This window comes from Schistocerca cancellata, chromosome 4, assembly GCF_023864275.1.
Source record: "Schistocerca cancellata isolate TAMUIC-IGC-003103 chromosome 4, iqSchCanc2.1, whole genome shotgun sequence".
Taxonomy (NCBI): Eukaryota; Metazoa; Arthropoda; class Insecta; order Orthoptera; family Acrididae; genus Schistocerca; species Schistocerca cancellata.
In genome coordinates this window covers 326,870,653-326,886,916 of record NC_064629.1, presented here as the reverse complement: position 1 = coordinate 326,886,916, position 16,264 = coordinate 326,870,653, and the positions used below count along the sequence as shown (strand labels likewise).

General features: G+C 39.2%; 1 protein-coding gene across 1 annotated transcript in view; it reads left to right on the top strand.

Moving 5' to 3' along the window:
• The window catches only part of LOC126185202 (F-BAR domain only protein 2), a 318,103-nt gene that overhangs the window by 188,849 nt on the left and 112,990 nt on the right, over window positions 1-16,264 (top strand). The window contains exons 16-17 of the mRNA XM_049928080.1: window positions 10,675-10,830; window positions 12,245-12,377. Coding sequence (XP_049784037.1) covers window positions 10,675-10,830; window positions 12,245-12,377 — 289 coding nt within the window. The remainder of the gene's footprint in view (window positions 1-10,674; window positions 10,831-12,244; window positions 12,378-16,264) is intronic.

The window sequence follows — 16,264 nt, the reverse complement described above, 5'->3', positions numbered from 1 at the left end:
TCCACCTTAGTGTGGCAAGGGAAAAGTGTGTGGTATTCACCCGTAAAATCTTTTGACCATCTACTCAGTGATGTGAAGAATCTAATCTGAATGTGCAAGAATTTTTTTTTTAAGGATGTATGCATGAAAGAAAAATACTGTTTTAGGCTTAGAAAGTATACTGGAACTGTAAAGCTGACTCGTTCACATTGTAGAGAGATATGGCAGTTATGATCCATGGAACATACATGTTGTTAACTAATGGACCTAAGTCAGTATAGATGGTTACGTTCAATTGGTATCGTCATATAATGTTTATATGCCTGTATAGTTAAAACGTTACAGTATTCTTACGTGGCTTCTTGCCTAATGAAGGGATTAACCTAAGTTAAATTAGTAATGTGCATTGTTATATAAGCTTTTCTTTGCCAAGACAGTATGCCACAGTGAATCAACGCATCACATTAGTAACATCAGAAAAATACATGGTGTATCAAAAAGAATCATCCGATTTGGCACTTCTTTTTTTCTGTAACTAATAAATATATACAGTGAATTTTGGTGTTTGACGAATGGGAAACTCAGTTTTTTTTTTTAAAGGTTGTGCTGCCCATGAGATGTAAAACTCGAGAGTCTGCTCTTTCCAGCAGTATTTTGTTCACACACAAATACCTCAGATAACATAATAGTTAGTTTTTGAAATCGTGATTCTATTTGGTACACTCTGTACTACAATTTATATTTTTATGTAGATGCTCCAGAATCAAAATTTCAAGTCATCTATTATACGTTTATCAAATTCCTTCACTGTATAAAATGCTTTGCCTTTTACTGATTTTGTTGTTATGTTTTTGAATTTGTTCAAAGGCACTAAGTGGCTATTGTTAGGCAGTTTGTTAAAAGATTTGATGAGGTATATTTAGAACTGTTGTGAACATTTGCTAGTCTGACATTTTGTTTGTCAACTGTGTGTCCATTTCTTGTTTTATGGTGCTCTATTGACATCCTAAGGTGAGAGTTACACAGATTTTAGCATATACGAGGTGCATTAAAGTTCTAAGTCCTCCGATTTTTTTTCTCCGGACTGGAAAGAGAGAGAAACATGTTCTGGGACAGCGAGGGCGTAATCCTTACCCATTGCGTTCCAAAGGGCACTATGGTAACAGGTGCATCCTACGAAAATGTTTTTAAGAACAAATTCCTTCCTGCACTGCAACAAAAAACGTCCGGGAAGGGCTGCGCGTGTGCTGTTTTGCCAAGACAACGCACCCACACATCGAGCTAACGTTACGCAACAGTTTCTTCGTGATAACAACTTTGAAGTGATTCCTCATGCTCTCTACTCACCTGACCTGGCTCCTAGTGACTTTTGGCTTTTTCCAACAATGAAAGATACTCTTCGTGGCCGCACATTCACCAGCCGTGCTGCTATTGCCTCAGCGATTTTCCAGTGGTCAGAACAGACTCCTAAAGAAGCCTTCGCCGCTGACATGGAATCATGGCGTCAGCGTTGTGTAAAATGTGTACGTCTGCAGGGCGATTACGTCGAGAAGTAACGCCAGTTTCATCGATTTCGGGTGAGTAGTTAATTAGAAAAAAAATCGGAGGCCTTAGAAATTGAATGCACCTCATACTAGGCAACTATAAACGTATGTGCTAGGGAGTGTCATAATAATTAATTTCCTTGAAGTAGTGGCTACACGATTTCTATGGTGCTAGCCCCACAATGCCTCTGATAGCCTTTTTCCCCATATAAATCAGGGTGTATACGCCCCGGAACAACCAGAAGAAACCTGGGAATTTTTTCATCTGGGAGAAATCCAGGAAAAACATTGGAAGTTCTTAGGATTCCAGGAATTTCTCATTGTTTCAGTTTTCAGTTAAATTTTTATAATTTTGACTGGTAACCACTGATACTCCAACAAAGAATTTTACTTTAGCCAGCTTCTCCAAAATAATACTGCAGCAATAAAACATAAATGAGAAGAAAACACCAAAATAAAACTTTAGTTGCAAAAAAAATGTGCCATTTATGTAATCAAAAAACAGTACAACACGAGCATCTGCCAACAGCAATATGTGTTAAAGATTATGATATACTGTGTAACAACAAACTGCTTTCAATGCGTCTTTCTCGTGGACCTTGTTTCGATGAGCATGAGGTGACAACTGTTTACATTTCTAACAGGTTGCAGGAAAATATTGTGAATAGGGAGTTTTAGAAGTGTTACTAGAAAAGAACATTTCCTTTTAAGCAAGTTTCCAGATTCAGTGCCCACAACTCTTCTCCATATTTACCAGGCCCTGACCTCATCCCAACTGGACTATGCATGCCAGGTTTATGCATTGGCAGCACCATCAGCTTTGTAATTGTTTGACCCAGCCCATCATTGTGTAGTTTTAAGCCACTGGTGCCTTTGGGGACTAGTCCTGTACACGGTCTTCTTGTCTAAGTGGACAGTGGTACCAACTGTCACTCACATATGCAGTTGCCATTCGACAATTCCTTCCTCACCCAACATATCCCATTCTTTGTGCATACCGGGGGCATTCACTTCCTAATTCCTACCCTCAGGTGGAATTGCCAGTTGGAATGCACCTCAGAGCTATCTGCTAGGATCTCCACCTCTCCTCCCTGGAATGTGCTCATCGTGTTTTCTATCGCATCTCCCCTTGTTTGCTGCCCAAGCCATGAATTAGGACCTGTCTATTTCAAGGTCTTAAAATCTCTCTTGCCCATGAGCTTTCAGCCTCTTGAGGAGTGTCAGGGTAAACAATCTTTTACACTGACAGCTGTAAAAACATGGGATAAGACAGGATATTTTTTTACGTACCCTATCTGCCAGTAACACAATTTGTTGCCAGGAACATGTAGTGTTCATACAGCAGAGCTGATAGCTGTTAAGAGCCCTCTGCTTTATTAAATGGACCTCCCTTGACTGCATCTTATTGTGTAGTGACTTAATTAACAGTCTTCAGGCGGGTGACCAGTGTCACTCTTGTCGCCCTATGGTCTCTGATATTCATAATCTTGCTGAACTTCGTTATACTGGCTGCTCAGTTGTCTTTCTCTGTGTCCCATGTCAAGTGGGCAGCCCAGGGAATGAAGTGGCTGACCATTTGGCAGTAGAGTGAATACTTGTGTCCCATTTGCTTTACAGATCTGAGGTCCAGATTTGCTGACTTGTACATGGAATGACATGTGGTTGTCTGCTGTGCCCCCTCTAATATACTCTGTGCCATTGAAGAGATTGCTGCTGCATGGAGCTCTTCTTTCCTTTCCTTCCAGAAGGAATCCACTGCCCGATGTTGCCTCCACATTGGTCGAACCAGTGTAACCCATAGTTTTATTTTACATAATGAGCTACCTCCACATTGTAGTGTGGAACCATAAAAACAGTAACTCATATCATAGTGGAATTCTCTGCTCTTTCTGGCCCTCCATCCTAAGCATGGCATCTTGAATTATTTGCCATAAACATTGGTGGATGATTCATAGATGGTTGAACTGGTTCTCCACGAAATTGGTTTTTACTTTCAGATACAAAGCTTTAAGCTACCTTTGGCTGGGGCAGGGTAGTTTGGATTGGGGCTGGGGTCTCTCGTGTCCCATGATGAGTCTGAGGGTCCTCCAACGATACCACCTTGACCAGCTCACTCTTTCATCCTCCTCTTACACTTTTTTAATTGCTTTAGGATATATTTTATCTCCTTTCCTGCTGCACCCTGTGTTTTTATTTAAGAGGTAGTACTCTGTTATAGTTGGAGCTCTTTAATGCCTTACCTACACTGCACCAGGGATGGGACAGCTGTGGGCGGGGACATTTCCTGTCGCATGCAGAGCCTCTGGGACACTCGCCTACTGTCTCTTTTATTTCTCTCTTCTTCTTTTTATTGACAGTCCAACTGATGTCTATTGCATTTTTAGCCTTCCCACTTTTACTGTTCTGAATCTGCTGACTAAAGACATTGCTCTGCAACTGTCTTCCCCCTTCATTGGGCGGGCAGGGGTCAGATGCAGGGTGGGACTTCTTCGTCATTGGGTGAGCTGTGAGCCCTTGTCTGCTCTGACCTTCATACTGGCCTGATCCATTCACTTCTCCATGAATTCTTTCTAAGCTCTGCCATCATATTGCCGTCAGTGCCTCATTCTTCCTGCTCCTTCATACTTTCATCATCAGAAAACATACTTCTCGGGTGTCAACTAATTCCAAATGAACTGCCCCTGGATGACCTAGTTGTGTTGTCCCTTGACCGAAAGAAAGTGAGAGAGTGTGCACACTGGCTATAGTAATCATACAGGTCAGGAATTACCTAGTTTGCCTGTAGCTTCACTGACCTTTTCACAAATTAAATGACTTTATTGAAAACTGTAAGTGGCTTTATTGTGCAATGGTGCCAGTAGTGCTTCTGCCTTGCTCACATCACCTACAGTGTTAGTTTCTAGGGTAATATTGGCGAAGTATATATTTTATCACTCCCAAGGAATTAGAATATTGCAGTCTTCCTTTTGACTATTTATTTATGTTTTTGTGACTTCACAAGCTGATTTACATTTCTTTAAAAATTTAAGAATGTGTCTATCATTGGCCTTGCATTTTTACTGCATTGATTGTTGACATGTAATGCTTTTTCATGATTGTGTATTTATCTGCGTAATGTGATTTACCATAATACAGGAGCATTGAGATTCTTATATTATTTAGTTGTGATGGGTACCAATTTCTTTAACTCCTTGGTTTAGAATGTGAATTTCACTTCCAGTAATTCTTATAATGCTGAGGGCATTTCTCCTTATAGACTTCAGTTAGCATACCTAAAAATCTTGTGGTTAACACGTTAGTGTCCATACTATGTGTAATTATTTCATTCCACTCGGTTAATCTTAATCTAGATCTTAATTTTTTTTTTAACTTCTATTCTTTAATGGATCTATTTACTCTCCACTGACAGGTATGTGCTTTATTATCTAGGGGAATTGTTAAGCCACAGCTTTCATGGTTAAAATACCTATTTTAATTCAACTAGATTGCATTCAGCTTAAGTGAAAATAACACTCGCCAGACATGCAGTCAGCCTGGTGGGCTTGTCATTTGTGCAGTAAAATTTAAGTATCTTAATGTGTTAAGTAAATAGCTTATAGCTACCCTTTTTACCCTAATATTGATAATAATGTAACAGTGTGTTATCATTCTCACTCTACAATTTTTATTTTTGAGAAGCAATACTTACTAAAAACAAGTCTTCATTGCGATTGGGAGTATGATACACAGACACAACTACAATTTCTAGTTTTGGAAACAGTACAGTTGCAACTTCAAAATAAGATTCTGTACAGAGATCATGTACATTTACAATTTCATAATTTACTTTAAGTGTTTTTTTAATGTAGATGTGGACCTGGTGGTCTAGCACATAGAACACTGGACTCCAGGTCTGGACTTCATGACTTCTGTCCCAGATAGGAGCAGGGATTTTTCATCAGTAGATACAATCCGGGACAGCCCTAATTCCACTCGACCTGCTATGAAAAGAGTACTGGGAATCTATCACGGGGTGGACGTAAAATACATCTGGGGCGATGGGCCTGCCATCCGCCCCCCCCTCCTATTGCCATATTGCTGAAAGACTGTACTTCATCTACAGTCGGGCCAGTGGCCCAGTCACATGCTTAAGCCACAGGCTTTACAGTTACCCTTTATTAATGCAGACAGAGGTTCCACATTTTATGTCTGTTCTACAGAAATCTAGTTTATAGCCATCTGGTATAGGTCACTATAATCCTCCATATGATGATGAGTGTTCATCCATGAGGATAAAATCAGAGAGATTAGAGCCCACACAGAGGCATACCGACAATCCTTCTTTCCACGAACAATACGAGACTGGAATAGAAGGGAGAACCGATAGAGGTACTCAAGGTACCCTCCGCCACACACCGTCAGGTGGCTTGCGGAGTATGAAAAAAAGAGAGAGAGAGAATCACCTCCTCGATCTTCATTCTGCAGACCTATGATGGATGGAAATGCACAAGCACAATTTAGCGACCTGCCTTCCCTTATGCTTCTGTCTCACACATCCATCTGCCCCCTTCACCTTGTTACATACTCGGAACACAATTTATCCTTTAATATGGCTCTACTGCACTTAGACATTGTATGCACACTTAATATTTGTTTTTAATTGATTTTATTTGGAGATACACCTTTATTTAGTACCTTTAAAAGAATATTTTTAATAATATGTGATTTTTTTTTTTTTCATCCCCTGTAAGGCGGAAACTCGTAGGGGGAGACCAAGAGATGAATACACTAAGCAGATTCAGAAGGATGTAGGTTGCAGTAGGTACTGGGAGATGAAGAAGCTTGCACAGGATAGAGTAGCATGGAGAGCTGCATCAAACCAGTCTCAGGACTGAAGACCACAACAACAACAACAACAACAACAAGGCGGAAACTGTTAGTCGCAGAGGAAAAGGAAATGAGCAGGCCCTTCTTTGTAGGAAATTAAACATAGTTTAATTTGGTACTGGGAAACAGTTTTGTTACAAACTGTGGCTTTCAAATTAACATGAATTAAGAGTTACTAGAGAAAATCTTAAAATTGAACTTTAAAGGCCCTCACACTCAAATCCCACCAGTCTGAATTTTTAGTGTCTTGTACATGACATTCACTACTAGGGTTTAGCAAAAATTTGTGACTACATGAATTTTTTCCCTAATTTTCCTTTGTTGACTGGACTAAATGTCTAATACCTTTACATTCACAATTAAGTGCAAAAGTATTTTAGTTTATCATAGTTAGCGTAATTTCTCTGTTTTCGCAGAACCAATCAAGCGTGTCATTCCTATGTGCTAAAGTTGTTACATAACATACCATAAATTTAAAAATTGCAGCACTGTAATCTGCTTAACCCCTTAAAATAAAACCCGGGTTACGTCATTTTTATTATTTTGGCAGAAACTTAAAATCCCAAGTATACTCGGGCAACCTAAGAACACACCTTTGAAAAAATAAAACCCTACTTATACCTATTTCAAGACCAGTAGTTAAGTGTTCAGCCAGTAGAGAGCATCTGGTACTACATTTGGGGTGGTTGCTGCTACGTATCATTCTTACTGTGTGCAACTTTTGACACTCGCCAACAAAATACACGTTTTCAACCTCTCTCCTGTATTGTTGTTTAGGCAACACTTTCAAAAAAATAGAGCTGTAGTGATCCTCAGTTTGACATTGAGTTTAATGGCTCAGAAAGTGAACAAGAACATAATATTACTTCATTATAGACTGAAAATGATAACAGTTCATTGGTTGAGTGATAAGTACTCTCCAGTAGTACAAGATAAATACATCCACTGTGCTCCAGCCAGCTCCTCCAAAATTTATGTTCACTGGAAACCATCGTGAAATACATGGTTGGAGTTAATAGCTACACAGAAACCAAAAAATGACTTCAATTTTCAGGATATTTTCGTCAAAGTCCACTGCACAAATATACTCAGTATTTTATCATTGGTGAACTTCAAAATTTTGTAAATCATTATTTTCATCTTTAAAAACTATCTTTATATGTGTATATGTAATGTGATCCATTATAGAATGTTTTTTAATAATAAAAAGTATTATTTTTTTGGAAAATAATTGGAAAAAGTCATTATGTTAAGGGGTTAGTCATGAGCTATTAGCTTCATTTTTGTTTGTCATTTGGAAATACTAGCAGAATGACCATCATTTTTCATGAGATTCGAGCATTTATTAAACATTTACAGGTTCTCATCATTTTAGTTCTTTCCTAGGACCTCCCCTTACATCCCCCTTCTTACATCCAAGCAGTATCTGTTGACACAGTGGTCTATGCTGTATCATGGGGCTTTCACCTTCCTAACTAGAGAAAAGGATGACAGGACATCAGACAACATATCTGCTAGTCTATTCCCCTGGAGGACTCTTTAAATTTATAAATACTTTTAATAAATTACACCTACACTCTTCTACTATTTACTTATATACGATATGAATTACTATTGAAACTTCCTGGCAGATTAAAACTGTGTGCCCGACCGAGACTCGAACTCGGGACCTTTGCCTTTCGCGGGCAAGTGCTCTACCAACTGAGTTACCGAAGCACGACTCACGCCCGGTACTCACAGCTTTACTTCTGCCAGTACCTCGTCTCCTACCTTCCAAACTTTACAGAAGCTCTCCTGCGAACCTTGCAGAACTAGCACTCCTGAAAGAAAGGATATTGCGGAGACATGGCTTAGCCACAGCCTGGGGGATGTTTCCAGAATGAGATTTTCACTCTGCAGCGGAGTGTGCGCTGATATGAAACTTCCTGGCAGATTAAAACTGTGTGCCCGACCGAGACTCGAACTCGGGACCTTTGCCTTTCGCGGGCAAGTGCTCTACCAACTGAGCTACCGAAGCACGACTCACGCCCGGTACTCACAGCTTTACTTCTGCCAGTACCTCGTCTCCTACCTTCCAAACTTTACAGAAGCTCTCCTGCGAACCTTTCATATCAGCGCACACTCCGCTGCAGAGTGAAAATCTCATTCTGGAAACATCCCCCAGGCTGTGGCTAAGCCATGTCTCCGCAATATCCTTTCTTTCAGGAGTGCTAGTTCTGCAAGGTTCGCAGGAGAGCTTCTGTAAAGTTTGGAAGGTAGGAGACGAGGTACTGGCAGAAGTAAAGCTGTGAGTACCGGGCGTGAGTCGTGCTTCGGTAGCTCAGTTGGTAGAGCACTTGCCCGCGAAAGGCAAAGGTCCCGAGTTCGAGTCTCGGTCGGGCACACAGTTTTAATCTGCCAGGAAGTTTCATATCAGCGCACACTCCGCTGCAGAGTGAAAATCTCATTCTGAATTACTATTACTTATATTACTTAAGTGCTCCATAATTTCCAAATATACACTCCCCTTAGTTTTTAAAATATTACCTAGTGTGTTTTTACTAGAAAGCCTGAAAAGGAGAGATACGAAAACAGACAAAACAGAAGAAAGGAATGCAAGGGCGGGTACAATAGACACTTTTCACTTATTTGTAACTGCAGTGCTAGAGTTGTTGTTTCTGGCTCCACCAGTTGACTGGATAGTCACAATGCTTGGCTATCTATCAACAGTCAAATCCCAGTTCAAACGAAGACAGCATACTTAGACTCATGAAATCAGTAGTAATGATGTAAGAAGATGACGACAAACACTGTCTCCCAATGCGTTATTACTTCTGACACCAAATGTAATGGTGTAGTAATATCCTTCCACTACTGTGATGAGGGAAGGATTTCTTAGGTCAGTCAGGGTAGTATTGTTGATGTCCCACATGGACATTGTGATTTCAGTGAACTGATGAGGGAGACAAGAGTCCGTCAGAGGTGAGGATGGCTGCAGCAAGGCAATTGGACTTCAAGAAAACTCTCTATTATTCATCGAACTAGAGCAGATAGTTGCACAACCTCATCCGGTGGGAGCAGCCTGGCACCAATCAAAGATGTCTTCATATTACTGGAGTATAGGCAGTTGTACCTAAGTTCATGCATGCTGTTGAGAGGTAGCATGATAAGGTACTGTGTAGTACCAGCTGTGAATCTATTGCAACATTCTTGTATGTTAGAATATCTGCACTTAGCACAGAGGCAGCAGTGGCTAGGTGTAGCCTTCACTATATTCCATGGGTGGCCCAACAGCATGAGATCTGAAACTCCAAGAAGGGCGGCCTATGACCAACTGGAGGAGGCTGTCTGACCCTACATAAGGATTTGCTGAGCTTTTTGCTGACACATTGTTTAACTTCTCTGACCCTAGTGTGTGAGTGGCAGGCTGAGGCTGATGTTGATGTTGATGCCGATGACGACGATGACAAGGGTGACAGCTGTCTAAAAGATCGGGCGAGGGAGGGCTATCCAACAGCACAGCAGCCACCTGGTTATGGTTACCAGCTTGACTTTGCGTGGTGGCTTCATTGGCACGTACAAATGAGGCCCCAGTGACTGTTTGTTTGGCTGTCGATCATCAGGTGACAGTGGTATGCACCACCAATTCATGCAATGCTACATAGAGTCGTTACCAGAGTCTTCCCACATGTTCACATGACATGGGGGGTGGTTTTCTGGTTTTCAGGTCACTGTGGTCAGCTGCGGGCCTTCATGGCAGTAAGTGGATGACGATGTCCTGAAATCCCTTGGCATCATGGTGTTCCATATGCAGAACAACACCAGTTTATGCAGTTACTGTAGCTTATTTTCATGACTACTTCAGTGCATGTTCATAGTTTCAAAACATATCAGTGTTTCATGTGTTTCTCTGTGAAGATATCTTGAGTATAATTGGTGACAACTGTGTTGTTGTGCAAGCTGAATTTAGTCTCTGTACCAAAATATCTTGAACTCTATATTAATAGCAGTACTGTTCAAAAAGATCGTTATTAACAACCAGTCATAAGTCATAAATTTTACCCAGTGGTATACTATCAGACCAACTTACTGAAAGGACATTGGTCATAATACTGTTATATATACATAACTTTTAATTTTGTTGTGTTGTTATTACATGGTATTGATGACTCTTCTGAAATGAATAAGCATGCAAAATAAAAAATGAAGGAGATATACAATGCATGTAATGGAGGGAAGAAGCAAAAGGTTGGAAGGTAGACCAACTTTACAAATTTTGAGCTAAGTTATTGTATTTCTGTTCTAGGTGCCAGGTGAAGTTGTCTGGTGACATGATGCTCTCATTCCCTGCTGGAATTGTGGCTGTACTAGCTAACAATCCAAGTCCTGCCCAATTATCATTCCGAATTCGTAACACTCATAGGCTTGAGGACATGCTGCCCAATAAACAGCTCGTCACAATGTAAGACTGTAGTGTTAGTTAATTGTGATAAAGATCAAATGTCAGTTGTGTATGTATGCAGTGAAAAACTTTTTTACTGTTTGCTTTTGTACCATTAAAATGTTCTGCAGTATGAGAAAAACTTGAGCTGTGCAATTTCCTATTTGATGAGGCTATTTACATTATAGTTCTCAGAAAAAAGTTGTTGTTTTTCACTTTGTTCTTAATACTATTAAGCGCCTTACACCTCTGTCTGTTTAGTAATTAGTTTTCTAAAAAAAATATTAGTTATATTTGAAACAGTGGAGGAAAAGACAGATTACTACTTACCATAAAGAAGATTCTTCGTTCACAGCCTTCATCAGTAAAAGCGACAGACACACACACACACACACACACACACACACACACACACACACACACACCCCTCATGCACATACGACCAGCATCTCTGGCTGGAATATATTTACACATATTTATCAATACAGGAAATGAAAATTATAATGAACTTTACAAATAATACTTCCTGCTTTCCTAACAACCTCTTAATAAATTCTTTCATGTAATGTACTTTGGGTCTTGCCATCTTCAGATCCAAACTTCCAGCTTCTGAACTAAAGTTAAATGTCAATCAACTATCAGCTGTATGCATGCCGGTTAATGTCAGATTTTGTCATTTTCGTAGAATAAAAATAATTGCTGTTGCTGATAAATGCTACCAGTCATGACTGTATCCATGATACTATTGACACTATATGTACTGAGACATACTGAAGTGCCAGACCATTATGACCCTGTGCTTAATAGTATATAGGTCCATCTTTGGAACACAGTACAGTAGTTATTCCATGTGGCATGAATTTAGAAATTATGTGGTAGGTTTCTGAAGGTATATGGGACCAAATATCTATGCACAGGTCACGCAATGCCCCTGAATTATGGGTTGACAGTTACTGGGTGTGGAGCTGGTGCTCATTAGTGTCCCAGCTTTATTGTGTCATGTCAGGATCAGGTTAATTTCATGACTGTGTAGGTAAAATAGCCATTATGAATTGAGAAGGGCAGACTGTATGACAGTTTGTGGTTTCCTTACATACAATCAGTTTACTTTTGAGGCAGTATCCAAAGGAAAATTAGGGGCTAGTGCCAAAGAGTAAGAAGCAGTGTTCTCTCCCATCTGAATTTTTTACTCCTCCACTTGTAACTGATGGGTTGAGAATCCCATGGTGTGATGCAAACACATGGACAAGAAACATTTATTTTGTGGGTTGAAGACTGTTACTTGTTATTTCTATATCTCAACTAATTTTAAGAGATTTCATTTTTTCAATATATGTAACAAACTTTGTAAATAAGGCTAAATTTACTTATGATCTATATGAAGTATCTGTTTTTGGCATAAAATGTTGTGTCACTATTATTTGCTGTTTTTCAGAGACTCTGCCCAGTCAAGTCACGACAGTACAGTATTTGATTTCAACATGAATGCATTAACAGCTCTACTTCGAAGGCAGTCGGATCAGAACCCGTCAGCGTCCTACTTTAATGTAGATATTTTAAAGTACAAGGTTGGTATTATTACTACCTTTATATTTAATCCAAATATCACATTGGTGAACTAGAAATTTAGTTGTGGTTTGATTTTCAGAAACATAAGTAGTGAATATTGTGTGTTTAGTACCTCATTAGGCTGCGGTGACAGTGGCCATCATATTGGTGGATTCTGCCAACAGCTGACATTGCACAAAGATTGGCGACCTTTTCAAATCAGTATGCCACTGTATATGTGATCATACTATAACCGATTTCATCAACCAAACCTGCCGGCCGGTGTGGCCGAGTGGTTCTTGGCACTTCAGTCTGGAACTGCGCGACCGCTACGGTCACAGGTTCGAATCCTGCCTTGGGCATGGATGTTTGTAATGTCCTTAGGTTAGTTAGGTTTAAGAGTTCTAAGTTCTAGGGGACTGATGACCTCAGATGTTAAGTCCCATAGTGCTCAGAGCCATTTGAACTGTCAACCGAACCTACAGATTTAAAATGACAGTTGTTGAAATCCAAATCAGTTTGATTTCTTCAGTCACATCATCTGATGTTCGCACAAGTGAAATAGGGATTGTGATAAAGTGAGAAGTTTAATCTTGGAAAGAATGAGTTTGTGGCTTCCGGAGGATGAAAAATATCATAAGAGGGATATGGTTTGGAATATATGGACTGAAATTGCAGGTTAATAGGAAAACACAAGCAGGCAAAAAACTTTATCAAAATTTTAGGTGTAAATTATAATCTCAAAAAATTACTTTTCAAGTTTGAAAGATGATATATCTTACATTTACAGTTACTGTCATAGACCTTTTTTGGGTTATGGTTGATGGTTATTAGCAATCGACAGATTGTTATCAGTGGTGTATTTGTTTCCACTTTCCATTTCTTTAGATTCTCAGAGTACCTTACACTTGTGTGCTGAATGAGTCACTGAAGGTTAATTGATGTAAGTCTGCACAGTTTCAAATAAATACAGCAAAATAGTGTGTTCATAATCTTATTTTTCAAGCTCACACTGAATCATCTAAAGTATGTGACACAATGTTTCTCCCTCCGTCTCACACAAGGCATCTCTGGAAAGGAAGTACCATTTTGTTCTACAACCACCACCACCACAGCACTAGTATCACTGCTCCACACATTTGCACTAGTCTCTTTAGTTCATTGTCTCTCCACTGTCTCCATCACAGCCGGATTGTGTTGTATTAACATTTGTCAGTGACCATTCAGAAAGTTTAAGATGATCTCTGAGTGTGCTGACTGTGAAGTGCATACTGAAATATGGGTTTTCAACACAAAGAATGTTAAACCAGTTGAAATTTATCAATTTGTGGAGATTTATGGTGAAAATGTAATGACTGATGGCATGGTGAGAAAGTGGGTGAGACAGTTCAGTGATGAACAGAAGTGTTCATGGTGAAGCACAGAGTGAGCAGCCTTCTGTTGATGGTTTGGTTGAGAAAGTGAAAAAGAGACTTTGTGAAAACCGTCAGTTCTCAATAAGAATGGGCTGTGAGAGATTCCACCAATTTAATTTTTTTTAAAATTATGTGAAATTGTCACAGATCACGTAAATTATTGCAAATTGTGTTGCTGTTGGGTTCCGAAAATGCTTACAGATGTCCTCAAAACGAAGAAACTTGGCAGTGCTTTGACATTTCTCATCCAGTGCAATAATGAGAGAGATGAATTCTTAAACAGAATTGTGACCAGTGATAAAACTTGGGTTTGTCATGTCAATCCAGAATCAAGACAACAGCTGAGAGTGAAGTAACTAGTGATATCCCAAAAAACAAAAATTCAAAACAATGTTGTCAGCACAAAAAAAATCATGTGAGCTGTGTTCAGGGACAGACAAGGCATTCTGCTTCTTGAGTTCCTTTCCAGAGGTGAAATTGTCAATACTGTATGATACTGTGAAACAGTGAGAAAACTTTGATGCACAGTTCAAAACAAAAGGCATGGAATGCTCAGTTAAGGTATTGTGTTGTGTTCGTGGCAACGCACATCCCCTTTCTGCTAGTGTCACTCAAAATCTGACTCGACAGTGCAGTTGGGAGTGGTTCGAACACCCGCTGTACAGCCCCGATCTCGCGCCTTCTGACTACGACTTGTTCTAGAATGTGAAGCATGATTTTGGAGGAAGATGCAGAGGAAGGCATTTTGATTGCAAGGTGTATAGTTTTGTTTGTTTCCTGCTACAACAAATTTCTAAACAATGGTGGCAGCTATGAAGAACAACAGTTAAAGAAATGCTATTTCTTGTAAAATTAAGTTTTGTTTTGAAAAAAAAAAGTTTTAAGAGTTTTTTCCAGAATAGTACTTACTTTCTAGACATGCCTCATATGTTCATAAAGCTTGTTTGATTATTCCAGTAAGTGAGGACAGTGTGTATAGTACTTACCAAATTGTTTTCAAGACAAATGCAGATGCATTTGGTATCTTTTTAACAGCAAAATCTGCATCGCAACATTTGTCTCCACTTGCAGAGGCGTTAAGGTATCCTTCCAATCCTAAGACATTAAAATGTGATCTACGTCATCCATAGAATAGATCCTAATATAACATTACCTTCTTGGCCCCACTAAAAACTGATGAAGGGAATCAGATGTGACAAAGCTGTCCCACACTGCTACCAGGCAACCTCTAGCAACAGCATCTGGCAGCTGTTGTATGTGCCACTGTAAATGCAGTCTTAGATGTGCATAAATCCTCATCTTAATTTTGCAGTTATTTGGAATAGGTAATTATATAAATAGTTCTTTAGTTCTCTTGCAATTAAGGAGCTGTGTCTTCTAAGGGTGACACACTTAATCATGTAGATTCTTTTATTGCGGTTACCTACAGTCTTTGTTAGTAAAATTGCGTATAAACTTACATTATTTGGCAACAGAATGTATGCAGTTAGCTGTGAGGTTCTGTTATGTTCTGATCATAGTCTGCATCAGCAATTGTGAGATATTCACAATAAATGCACTTTGTGAAATTCAGACAAATGAGCAGTTGCATGTTTTCAAATATGCAGTGGAACCTCCTCAATACATTTTGAAAGGACCGCAGATTTTGAACATCATAGGTGGGAAAACAAGCTATGGAAAAATACGTATGGTAATTATTTTTCTTTTGTTGGTGAAATTGTTGGAGTATGGGTACCATACTTGGGGTAATATTGAATCTCATGACGCCACATTTCCTAACATGCTATAGCAATAAATTATAATTCAAAAAGCCCTTTTTCAGTATAATGTTCAGAATATCAAACCTATAAAATTTCAAAATTACATCTTAGTATACAAGAAAACATGCCGACGTTGGCTAAATCCAACATATCAGACTTCTGTCAGCTAACTGGAATGCAGGAAAGTCACATAATGAGAGAGCAAACTCTCTAGTGTCCAAAATACGTACCTGGCCTGTGATGAAGAAAAAATAATAATGCACTAAAATTGCAATTTTTACTACACTTCTCAAAACAAATGAATGGCATTCATTTAGCATCTCTTCATTAGTGATTCGCTACTGGTAACTGCGTAAAGATTGTCATTTCAACAAGCTCTCAGTGTATTGTGCATATTGTTAGCGTAACTACATTATAGAATGATAAGATACACTGCATAGTCCTGTCTTCACAAAAGTTTCAAAAACATATCAATAGTTGACTGTTTCGTTTGTCCTAATTTTAATATTGTATTGTCTGTCTTGATTAATGTATTCATCATATCTTCGTTGACTTCAAAACTCAAAACACTTAACTGTGTCCATTGCTTTAGTAGATTTTAACATTGTAGGAATCATTAAAGGTTACGGTTCATCCTCATCTTCACTTTCCTCTTGTTTCTATGCCATCTGTTCCTTCAGCAATTCTTCGGTTTCATGGGGTGACGAGTAGCAACACCATCAACACAATCAA